Here is a 12,981-nt window from a genome sequence, read left to right on the forward strand (position 1 = left end):
TCAGCTGTACTTCAGATAATATCAAGCCATATAAATACAGTAAATCAAGGATTTCTATCTTCAGGTGAATATTAAAGAAAACCAATCCTGACAGACATTCAGTATTACTATAAAGAGAAGATCTAAGTATTCCCTTAGAAAACATTCTGTGAGACTACCATGTGGAGCTGCATACTGCAAAATAATCTAAAATATTAAGCTAATAAAATTAAAACATTCCTTTGTTTTTCAACAAGTGAAACGGATTTTTTTTAATAGGAAATAAAATAAAAAAATCCCTTTTCAGACTGAATTATCTCCATACAGATTCAGAAAATTTAACTGTAAAATTAACAACTGAGCTTACTGATTGCAGCTCCTCCAAATGCCAGTATACACTAGTAAAACCCTTAGTTACATCTTTAGTGTCATCATCCGTTTATTTAGATTTCCTTCCTCTTCCATTCTGTTTTTCTTTTCTTGTACTTCACATATTTTGTTCACCTTTCTAATACAGGTTTCAGTACCACTACTTGTGGTTGCTCTGCCAGAGATCTACCAAGTAGCAATGTTCACAGAAACATTAGAGAAGCAAGATGTCAAAAGTAAATAGAAACTTGAGAAAGATGTTTAAGTTACAAGTAAAGCCGGTTGTGCCACCTGCAGTTCAGGTTGTCTGACACTTTCCATTTTTAGACTCTTTTGCTTCTGATACTCTACAACTATTTGAAGCGTTAGGACAGAACGCCCAGCATCTTCTTTAGGTTCAAATGCCTTAGCAAGTTTTAGCAAATTATTTGATCATTTTTAGGAATGTTTTATTAAGCACTGTATTGCTCTTACTAAATCAATTTTTACACAATTGTTTTGTCAAGAAACTCCAGCCTTGGAGTTTTCATGCTATGCAAGAAAAACTTCTAGTTTTGTAAGAGACTTGTTCTTGTGTCAGTTTTGAAATTCCTCTGGAACATAGGCTACATTTGGCCACATTAGAAAAACTGAGGATAAACTGAATTTAACAAGTCTCTTTGTAGCACACATACTTTTTTCTGAAGATGCTGCCTGTCCTGAGCATTCCCTGGCCCCATCTTTGAGGCTTAGAGAAAAAGCAAGTGTGGAGTGGAAAAAGAAGCTAAGTAGAAGGGCACACAGCAATAGTGACAGGAAAGGGTTAAAGTCAGGCATCTGGGAAGGCTTAGAGGAAGAAGGAGGGCAAGAGTGGTAGGGCAGAAACCAAGACAGATGGGAAGGAGGACTATAATTGTCAGTCTAGGGCTGAACAAGAGAGAAACATCATGACAGAAATGCAGAGCAAAGCATAAAGGAGGAGGAAAGCAGAGGCAGCTAGAAGAAATACTGCACATGCACGTAATTAGATGTGACAAAGAGGGAAGGAAATGAATTAAGTCTTTAATGACCATGTTATTTCTGCCTTTTCCTAAAAACATTCAACTTTGCTGCTTTTCTAGTACAAGGTCGTGCTGCACTTCTGGTGCACACAATATTAATAAAATACACAAGCATTTCAAACATTTACATCAGTTTAGATGTTTTCATTGGTTTAAGATCAATATTACTTAAGGTCCTGGGCTGTTATTCCCAGTGACTAGATCTTGTTCTTGTGATATTCCTATACACAGCAACAGGATTCTACAGATAAATGTTACTCTCCAAAAACAGGAATGACAGAACTGGTCCTCAAGTTCTGTTTTGTCTCAAGTACTTCCAAATAAATGTTTACAAAAGAAAATACAGCTGTATGAATCTCCAACTGTCTCTTTACTTAAAAGGTGATCAAATACTGAAAGCAACAGTCACTATACAACTACACTCTCTCATAACACCTAGAAATAAATATGTATGATTAGCCTTCATCTTCCAAAACTTACCCTGAGGAATAAATCAGTAATGGCTAATTTCTAAAATACCTGCTGAAAAATTTCAGCTTCTAAACTGAATGACAGAATGGAGAGTGAAGCTTGCAAACAATGGAGAAGAGCAACCTCTAGTGGTCGTAAGGGTAAAAATGAGAGAATAAACGCTATATACATTCCTGTCTTACCCCACCGGTTCAATATTAAGGGAATTTCAGTGGCAAAGGGCAGACCATGGACTACCACTAATCCACACCATGCAAATTACCTAGAATTGTGCACTGCCCTTTCACTGCATGATTTCACTCTGACTCTTTACTTCTTTCTATCAGAGTCAGTAATAAAGGATGAATGATTATCACACAGCAATCTAAGTATTTATCTACTGCCTTTCTATCAACAGAAATCTGAACTTTCTTTTAATACACACACACTATCCCCAGTAAACCCATGCCTCAAATCTGCAGTCATATAATTTATCATTAATATTACGCTACAATAAATCAACAGTTCAAGTTAAATTCTTCAAAACTGGGATGCAACTATTTCACAGCCCAAAATAATAAGCCAAAAGTAACACTGTATCTTTAGAAAAGAAATCAATCTAACTATGGTTGAGCTATTCAAGTCAGAACCCCCCACTTTATGTTAAAAAAAAAAATGAAAAGGAAAGCATTTTGTCTACAGGTCAGTTAGAGGTTGGGCTCGTAGTGCTGACTATTATTATGGTTGCCCAATGCTTCCCATTACTAGATCCTGTTCTCATTTGTTAATAGCTTGACAGCACTTATTACGGCAACTGCAATTTTCCACGCTGAGACAAATACTAATCTTTAAAACATGCAGCTAAACCCAGTCCATCCATTTCTGAAAATAAAACACAGGAAAAATGCAATTTGGGTCTGTCTTTAGAAAGTCCCAACAAATTTCAGTGCAAAGGCTGGAAATGAGAGCCAGCTGACTGAGCAGGCTTTATACTGATGGAGGAACAAACAGGGTGGGAGGAGGAGGTAGAGAGAGGGAGGCAAGGGAAAATACAGAGCGGAACCACATCAGGAGGAGGGAGTGGGGGTGGAAAAAGAGGAAATTCAGGGAAATTGAATGAATGAGGTAACGGGGATCAGCTGTCAGACATGCTGGAAGGAGACAGATCCAACCTGAGAAGAAAATGTAACAAAGAGCCCGAGGGGAACGGGAAATCAAAGCCAAAGACTAGGGAAAGAAACGGAGACAGAAAGGCCAGAGGGGATAAGGAGTCAAAAAGGAAAGTGAGATAGCATGACAAGTAGGCTGGAATACAATACAAAAAAAAGGGAGCCTCCAAGCTACCACGGCTCAGGGAATGAGCCCAGAAGCAGCCTAAAGACAGAGTTAGCAAAACACAGAAAGAAGGTGTGGTGCATTAACCTTGGCCAGCAGCCACACACCCACCCAGCTGCTCACCCACTCCCCTCCTCAACAGAGCAAGGGGAAGAAAAGGATGAAAAAGCTCATGGGTCGAGATAAGGACAGGAAGACTGCTTACCAATTACCGACATGGGCAAGACAGACTTGACTTGGGGAAAGTCGATTTAATTCATTGCCAATTAAAATAGATTTGGGTAGTGAAAAACAAACATTAAAACAACACCTTCCCCCTGCCCTTTTCCAAAGCTTAACTTCAATTCCCAAATCCTGGGGCAGGGGTGGGGACACGGATGGGGCATGACATGAAAACGAGGCGGGGGGACAAGCAGCTTCCAAGTGAGCATGAGGAAATCATACACATCAGAGCTCTACTAGATAGGTTGAAGAGGACAGCAATTAAAGGTTGGAGTATGTCAGCACTTGCTGCAGTCATCTGAGTTTGCCCCTCTTGCAGGTAATCATTACAAAATATTAATTACATGATTACAAATTATTTCCCTAATAACCTCCTTCTTTCAGTGCAGAGAAGGGACTTCCTTAGGGGAATATATCATGACATGAAGGAGGTTACTGTGCACAGTCTTTCTAATTTGTTGAAGGAGAGAGAAGTCATACAGAAGACAGCCTGAGAAGGGTTTCTATTCAAGACAGCTGCAGGAATAAACATACAGGAAGAAGCAAAATGGACCCAAGGCAAATAAATCATGCTGGGTAGTTATCCAGGCAGCTACTGACTTTGTCTTAAGTTATTCTTGGCCACAGCTACCTAAAGACTCTTCATTCCATACAGTGAATGACTAAGTTTCGCCTGCTGGGGGGGGGGGGGGAAATTACTCATTACAGTCACTCTGACACATAGCTGGCTCGTGCTTGCAAAGGTAATGTCCTGAACAAGTACTTCCCATTTGCTGGTGGAACAGAGATAACCTAACCTTTAGGCCAAACCTCTCAGTTAAGTCAGCCACAGATTTGGCCTGGTGAGAAAGCTATGTCTAGAGACAAGGAGACTTTAAGAAAGACCACAAGACAGGTAAGGTACAAGACAGTCACTAACTGTACGTTCTTCATTTTCCAAATGCCTGATTTGATACACTCAGCTCTGCAGGCAGTAACACTTGCACAGGTGTAACAGAAGCCATGCACTGAGGAAAGCAGAAAGTGTTCTGAAAAAAAAAAAGTCCTGAGCATCTTTCCTTAGCCAGAAAATTCAAGGGGAAAAATCTTCCCTTCATCTCTAAATGGGCAGCGCTATCCCTAGGCTTCAGCTAATGAACTATTCAAAGAAACAATGAGAAGCACCACAGAAGAACCCATGAGAAAACTGAATAGATTTCTTTTCAGAGCGCTACTTGGATATTGTGCTGTGAAACAAGGGATTTTTGAAGAATAAGATCAAAAGATAAAACAAAGTAGCTGCTCATCTGGGATATGAAGAAGAGAAAAAAAATAACTCGGGAAGAAATCTCAGAAGCTCCTCAGGTCTACAATCTGCCTAAGGCATGCTTTAGTTACTCTCAACTATTTTTGAAGTTTCTTTCCAGAGATCTCTACAAGACACATCCTCCAAACTATCTATTCTGGTGCTGCTTCTCCTCACATTACAAAGTTTTTGCAATGTCTAACAAATCAGCTCTGCTGCCATTTAAGTCATTATCCATCTAATTATTCATGTCTCCCATCAGACTCCTCTAAGCATCCTTGTTTGTTTTTTTTTTTCTCATATAGTCCTCATGTGTTTTGTTTCCTGGATCCACCATTGTCAAACATAGCATATAAACCTCTTCATAAAGGATCAAGCTCCATCTTTAAACTAGTAATGAATTTTGTCCCCATCGTCCAATTAAAGATCTCTTCCATAAATTGATTTCCATCACTGCCTTTTAGCTTACACATGGCTTCCTCCCTCTCAGCATTTGTACTCTTGATATTTCCACAGCTTTCAGCCTGGTCAGCTAAACAAGCCAACCTTTTTAAGTTAACTCTTGTAAGACATCTCCCTCATCACTGCACAAGCCTCACCCTCTGCACTCATCCTGCATTCAGTCAGTCCACAAGTCACTGCACAGGTAACTAAAATTATACAGTGTTCTAGAAGATGTCTCAGAAATGCAGAAAATGGCCTTAACAGTTTAGGTGCTCTGAAAATATCTTTCCAGATATATCCTAGCTTAACATTTGTCTTTTTTTGGCTACATTGCACAACCTCTCTTATCTTTTCCCATAGATTAGATATTTGCCTACAGAAGAAATTCTTGCCAGTGGTCCTAAATGAACAACATTGCACTTTGTATCACTGAATAAAATTACATTGCTATTTCTCTAATCTAAAAGGTCATCTAATTTGTGAATGACGTGGTGATTCTTCCATTGATGCCTCCCAAATTTGTTTCACCAGAAGATTTCATCAGCATATGTTCACTCTCTTATGTCACCACTACTAATATATTGAAAGTCAAGCCCATGCCTGCCTTTTGAAGAACATCCCACCATTCTCAATTTCCCTTTTAATTGTCACCTTTTATCAGACAGTTCCTTACTGACCTTGTATCTCCTGTACTAACCCACATTTTGTTTTGCTACATTAATAAATTCCAGTGTGGCACAGCAGAATTATGAAATCACTTTCCATGTTGCCTTTTTGCACTCACACAAACCATTTATATTTTATTGAAGAAAAGACAAACAAAAAAAAAAACCCAGAAGCTCTACACACTGCAAACTTAAGAAAAACTGTTCTAGGATGAGATTTTTTTTGTTGTTTTTCCAACTTTTTAACCTATTTCAGTTTCTTAGAATTTTGTCAGATCTGCCTCTAAACAAACACATTCACTACAACTTTTCAAAGACAGTTAGTGATGTTTAAAGAATTATGATGAAAATATACAGGACGTCAGTTTCTTGAGTTGTATCTATTGCCTGCCTCGGTTATGGGAATTAAGTTTACTCAAATGCAAGAAAACTTTAGAAGCTTCACATACAATGAGCTTTACAAAACTAAACCATTCGAACAGATCAGGAATTTCAGGACTGATTTTATCATTACCAATATATGTGGCTTTATCTTTTAAATATCTCTAATACTAAACTACATTACTATTTGAAATTTTACAAAACTCTACTTCTACTACAAGAATTGACAGAAATAAGCACTGGCTGGGATTCCCCTGCCAAAAGAGATTTTAAAAGGGGGGTGAGGGGGTGGGATCCGTCTATTTAATTTGCAATTGACTCAGAAAATAATTCAATAGGGTGGAGCATATCTTAGATCTCCTAACTGGGTCATCTTTTATTGTATTCATCAGCATTTTAATAAATCTCCTCAAGACTGTCTCATCTGAAAATCTCTTTGCCCGTAATAAACTTCACACAGGTCATCACAACCATCTGGAGAGGTCTTGTGGTTTCTTTAAGTGGATGTAGGTTTCTAACTATGTAGTTTTACAAATGATATTGTAAACTTCTGAAACCATGTCTGGACTTCATCTCTTGTTGACATTACATTTGTAGTGGGGCAAAGCTTTTTGATGTGGCAGAGAAAAATGAACAGGATTCTTGCATTTCACATACAGAAAGAGAACAAGCAGTCCAGAAACAACTTGATGGCTAGACATGGTTTTATTCTCTCCCTTGGAAAGAATGTTTAATGAGTTCAAGAAAATGGCATCCTGACCACCAACACCAGTGGAATGAAGACAGCATTCGAAGGCAGCCTCCTATTTGGCTGGGTTTCTTCTTGTGCCACAGCCAAAACAGGGGGAAAAGAAACCTCCCATTATTCAGAGCATAGATCAGTTTGCTAATGCATCCTTCTACCTGCAGTTTATGAAAGCACTGAAGACACTTTAATGATGGAGTGAAAAGTAGTAGATGGGGTGAAGGCAGCCAGGCTAACTGGAGTCCAGTCAGAGCCCAGCCCATGTGCGAGGCTGGAGATCACCAGTCAGATTTCACACAGGTCCTGCTTCCTTCCCCAGCTCTGTGAGTAAGGTCAAATTCCTTTTCAGCTGTGAGAAAAGTTGTACGTGCAGTGTCACCTGTACTCTTAGCTCAAAGTAAAACTTCCGTACAAGAGTAGAATAACTCTCCTCACAGTTCACTACTGACATTTTTATTATTTGTACATTGCCTCATTATACTGTTAGCAGGATAACCTGCCTCCCATTGGGACTCTTGCTATGGCGCTCCTTTCACAGCCCACTTTCCCGTATTTCTTCTTATCTCCTATTATGCCTTCCCCACATTTTCTTCATTGCTTTGATCCCAGTTCCCATTCCCTCCTAGACTTTGCTCCCCATTCCCTTGTGGAAGGCTGTCAAATAGTAAACAGTGCTGCAGTTACCCTTGACAACTGTTGGAGTGTTTTCAGTAGGCTTCCCAATGAAGAGCCCAAATGAGAGTAATGAAGATAATGGATAAGTCCTTGCTGCACAGGCACAGCAAGAGAGTTCCCGCAAACTCAGACAAGAGAGTAACACATTTTGATTCACAGCGAGTGTTTTCCTATGAGCTAAAACATGCTGCTGTTAATAATTTCAGCTCTGCAGAATCAAAATATACCCTATGGGACAAACAAAAGCATTGGAAGAACTAGTGCCAGCCTTCACAACTGGTAATCTTTAGTCCTTGTTAAGCAGCAGAAAAATAGGATTGGAATTCAGATCTGTGCACTAGTCCCAGTACAGCTTCTGTTGGATGCTCCGTTACATGCTCAGAGTTTTCCAGCTCCAGCTTTAAGAAAGCAAAGATCAGATTTTCAGAGGTGCTAGATACTTAGGTGCCAGTGACGGCTGTGGGAGGTGAGAGTCTTCAACATCTCATAAAACTAGAGTCAGCAGCAGATATCCGAAAGTGATCACCCTGAATTAGAGAACAATTGTTTTAAATTTGATCTCCTTAATTCTTCCATATGTCACAATCTCTATATGTACAGCCCCATCATGACTTCAGCATATCCCATCGTTCCCTCTGTGTTTGTCACCATTTCTTTCTTTGCCACCAGTTACTTCTCCTCCTCCTATGACAGTGACCCCCATCTCTGTTCTCATTCACCACAAGCTGGAGGCTCTGTACCCAGCCCATTTGTCTCTAAGCCAGGGCCTGCATTTTCTTTTAGTTTTGGCCTTGAGGGCACGAAGTCCTCTGCTCATCTCACCATCCAGAGTTGCCAATCTCAGAAGCTGGGATAGCAATGGTCTTCTATCGCACAGGAACTGAGAACAGATTCATAGACAACAAAAAACCACATTGACCTTCAAAAGCGTCTTCAAAGCACTAGTTTTACTATCATGCTTACAATCCCAAAATGCCAAGTTCCTCCCTTCCTGTCTAGTTACTTACAACTCCTTACAGATACAACAGCACTGATACAGCAGTAATTTTTCTTCACTCATCAGTAATGAAAACAACTATCAGAACCCAGAAAGCCTCCACCCAAAACCACAAGAGAACTGGGTAACATTGAGCCCTACGCCAAAGAGCTGAGCAGAGCACTCAAACTGTGCTTGCACCAACAGTGTTTAAAACCACCCTGTCTATAACTGTGGCTACTGTACTATATTCAGTATATATTTGCCAGGCCAACAGCAAAGTAATGAATCACATAAGATATGAAGCATACAATTTTACCTAAGGAGAAAGAAAATTGCATACTAACCTAGAGTAAACAATAAATCAAGATACTGATTGCAGTGTATGTGTGCATGCTCTGTTTCCAGAGGGGGGAAAAATATATATTATTCATTAATACAAATGTATCCAACAGTTTAGCCAGATCGTGCTTTGTTCCCCAACACAGTTTCAGGCAAGACCAGAACTCCAATTGGTCTGATTAAGTCAGGGTAAGAGATTCTGCATGCCCTACTCACAGATGAAAGGACTTCAAGTAACCAAAAGACAAGGCCCTAGAAGTAAATACCATAGAGTCCTACCTCGGATTTATTGTGCTCATCAGTCCACATTATTACTAACAGAGTACAATGACTTTACAGGTCTGCCACAGATCCATTAGACAATGCCTGTTCATCCAAGATATCATTAAAAGTTAGATTTTAACTATAGCATGTCATGCAAAACTACTTGCTTCAACCTCAGGTAGTTATTTCTTCCAATTAACCCTAACTTCTGCTAAACCAGTCACTTGGGGTTAACAGGATTTGCCAACAACAACAAAAAAAAGCTATTCCCTTGTACGAAATAGCCAGAAGACCAAGTAAGAGAAGTGATTGATTATAAGATGTACTACAACAAATGCACTCACCCACTTCCAGTGTACCACCACACAAAAATACTCACAATAAATCCAAGTTTTTTATAGTCTCGAGTATACATAGATTTGCGTTTCTCAATACTGCCGCTACTGTTGTTAGGTTCAGATTCTGCATCAAATGCAATTCTTCGGAGTTCAAATATGATATCCCGTTGAGCCTACGTTAAAACAAGGTTAAAAAAATTGGTTAAAATAACTTACCTCTCACCTTAATAACCAATATCATAAAAGCTGTTTCAAAACACTGTTATTCCCTCCACTGCCCAACCTTTCTTTGTCTAAATTCCCCACTTCACAGTCAGAGAGACAGTCAGCAAGAATGACTTTGTGGTTCCTGTTTTCCAAAGTCCTCACATTTGTGGGGTTCACATGTAGATGCTTAAGTGTTGACTTCCAGAAGCTGGACCCATGTTAGCAAGGCCACTAACTACACACTTAATTTCAACCACAGGCATGAAACCACAAAAGCTAAGAGATCACACACATTTCAAATTAAGCTGGTACTTAAGCACTTTGCTGGCTGAAATCAAAATGGCTCAGCACTCTGCATTCCTTTTTGCTAGCACAGGAATGGGCAAGAGAGGAATTACTGCAGTTACACATCATTAGAAACGTCTCAAGACAGTGATAACCACCCTATCATCGATAGTAACAACACTGTGTTAGTCACTCTCTACGGAGATATGCACTAGTTAACTGTGTGTACATTCATGAGAGTCAAAGTCTCCTGCCTCAAACTTAAGAAAAGGAAGGGTAAAACCCTACAGCATGATGTTACTTATGTTTACAAGCATCTCACTCTCCCACCTCCTCTTCTCCAAATTATCAGCAAGTCTTAACACAACTCCCTCTTAAAAATGAAATCAGGTTCCTCCTTGTACAGGGCCTAAAAAAAGGCCACAAAAAATAAAGCAACAAAACACATCTTCTCTATGGCTCATTGACTCTATATTTAAACTTGAATCTCTTAGGGGAGTAAGTGTCTCTTTTTTTTCTCAATGAACAATATTAAAGCTGGTGTTTGGACACAGCAAGCAATAAACAAATGAACAACTACTATATAGGTTCCCAGTAACAAAAATGGGTTTTATTGTAACACAAATTAACTTCAACTCTAGCGTGCCAGACAGTTTTCATTTAAATATTCATTTTAGCTCTACAGAAGTACTTTTAGGAAGGACCATACATCTCTCTTGCTTTTGAGAAGTACACCAAAGAAACAAATGCTGGACTGCTGCTCGGAGTTTCAGCTCAGGATGACACCAGATTCATTTTATGGAACTACATGCTGAGGAGAAAGGCCTGGCTGTTTTGTTGTACTTTTGCACAAGGAATGCAATAGCCAGTACATCTTCTAACAACCAGAAAACATAACCCAACTTCGGAGAGAGAGAGAATATGAATGAATAAATTGTGTAAGCATTCCTAGCAGTGTCTTTTCCTCCATAAAGAGCTTCAGGCACAGCAATGAGCAGTTGTCGTCTTCCTGTTCTGACCAGACCATGCCAGATGCTTACCTGATCCTGTGGATCCATTTTTGTCATCATTCTGTCTTCCAGAAGGTTAAAGGTAAGTACTTGCAGAACGTAAAGCTGGTGTGCCATTTCATTATTGATGGCCCTCTGTGCCCTGATAACATGCTGCAAAGAAAGAGACACTCTGGTGAATGCCATGTTATCAGAAAATTACATTAGCTGCACTCAGATGTTTCCATTTCTGTAAGTATGCATTTGCTATGCAATAGTGTATGTATACTCCAGGAAAAAAGAAAATCAAACCAGGACTAATGCTACTGATTTAGGTACTATATTAGTAACTTTAAGGGACCCAACTTTACAATAACAATGCACCAAAGCTTTCTCCTTCTAGCCACTAGATAGAGCCTGTGCATATGTTGAGAAGTGGCATTAAAAAAAAAAAAAAAAAGGCAGTACTGAGAAGTCACTTCAAAGAAAAATTAACTCCTTACCAAGAGCATTAGAGCTCTGTATAAAAAAAAAAAAAAAAAGAGAGTATATTAAGAAAATATTTAAGAGAGTAGCCGCCTCAGCAGAAGAGTATCCAGGCTGCAAATACAACCAATGAATACAGTGATATAACAGGGCTACTGCTGCAGGAATCAACATCACATCACAATCCTACCTCTACCAGACAACTCCGTTCTGTATGAGGAAGACTGCTTAGAAATACATTAGCATACAATGCCCCATACATGCAGAATTATCCCATTCAGAAAGCAGATACCAAACTGATGGACAATTTAAAAATCCCTGGTGTGCCAAAAACCACCAAGTGGTTCTATACGGGAAACAGACCCAGGTCACTAAACACAGCAGAGCATACATAAGGAAAGAGTCATCAAGTAGGAGACGGATACAGCAACTGATATTGTACAGTTCCAGAGAATAAAAGAATCTGCCTGCCAAAAGGCACTGGAGCATTTTAAAATAGTAAATGAACACCTAAGAATATTATCCATATGCTTGTACGAAATTTCTTATGAACACAAGCAGTGTAAAAATATGCCTTCTGAAACAAATTCTGGTTTTTTGTATGCATCATTGAAATTATGATAGTGAATGAGAAAGAGCGAGGGGTTGTTTGGTTGTTGTTTGGTTTGTTTTACACTGCCTAGAATCTCGTAACAGAGAAAGAGCACTTTCCCTTGTTCCCTTGAAGATGTAATCTACTCTAAAGTCAAAGGCAAAATCCCTCTGATTTTCCATGACAGCAGATGCAAGTCTTTTATATTACATTCATTAACTTCAGTCTGAGCTATATTTCATGCTTCTTTTGTGCAATTGGTGACAAATTGTGTGCAACTTTATCAAGACAGGATAATCTGTAGAACTGAAAAACACAGAGGTTCATTTTGCAAGATGGAAAGCCCTGTGCAGCTTGCTTAGCTGTCATCAGCTCCAAACCTTAACACAGAGGACTTGCTATAAATTCCTCAGAAAACCCCTCATCTGCACAAGAAAGTTCACACTCTCCATGGGAAGAAAATGTTTGAGGTATTATTCTTTTATTCAGTATTATATTTTCATGAAGAAATCACAATTTATTTGACTGGGAAAATACCCTTTCTGATCATCAGTTTTGAATCCATTCAACAACCAAACCTTTATCTTGTATATTACAGGCTTCAAAACATATCAAAATACAAGTGCAACTAAAATATATTAAGATAAAACCTATGAACACCAAAATTGGAGTCACCTTGTCTCTCTGCTAGTGAAAAATAACTTTGAAAATTATATACTTACAGTTAAGATGATGGAGCGAAGCTGCTTTTGTGCCAAAATATTTGCCATTTCCTGATTTAGTTTAAAAAAAAAAAAAAAAAAAATTAGCCAGAAGCAGGTATTTTAGTGCCATACCTAGAAAAACAGTGACTTAAAAGGTTTTAGTCTTAAGTTTCTGCAGCGTTACTTATAAATGAAATGAAGCAGCATA

The 12,981-nt window shown here is 39.0% G+C and overlaps 1 protein-coding gene across 3 annotated transcripts in view; it reads right to left on the reverse strand.

The window, feature by feature from the left end:
- Positions 1–12,981, reverse strand: part of ELMO1 (engulfment and cell motility 1) — a 315,014-nt gene that overhangs the window by 183,867 nt on the left and 118,166 nt on the right. For all 3 annotated transcript variants that reach the window (XM_050891281.1, XM_050891283.1, XM_050891282.1), the window contains 3 exons: positions 12,792–12,842; positions 11,043–11,165; positions 9,552–9,683 (listed from right to left, as the gene is read on the reverse strand). In XM_050891281.1, coding sequence (XP_050747238.1) covers positions 9,552–9,683; positions 11,043–11,165; positions 12,792–12,842 — 306 coding nt within the window. The remainder of the gene's footprint in view (positions 1–9,551; positions 9,684–11,042; positions 11,166–12,791; positions 12,843–12,981) is intronic.

Source organism: Gymnogyps californianus, chromosome 2, assembly GCF_018139145.2.
Source record: "Gymnogyps californianus isolate 813 chromosome 2, ASM1813914v2, whole genome shotgun sequence".
Classification (NCBI taxonomy): domain Eukaryota; kingdom Metazoa; phylum Chordata; class Aves; order Accipitriformes; family Cathartidae; genus Gymnogyps; species Gymnogyps californianus.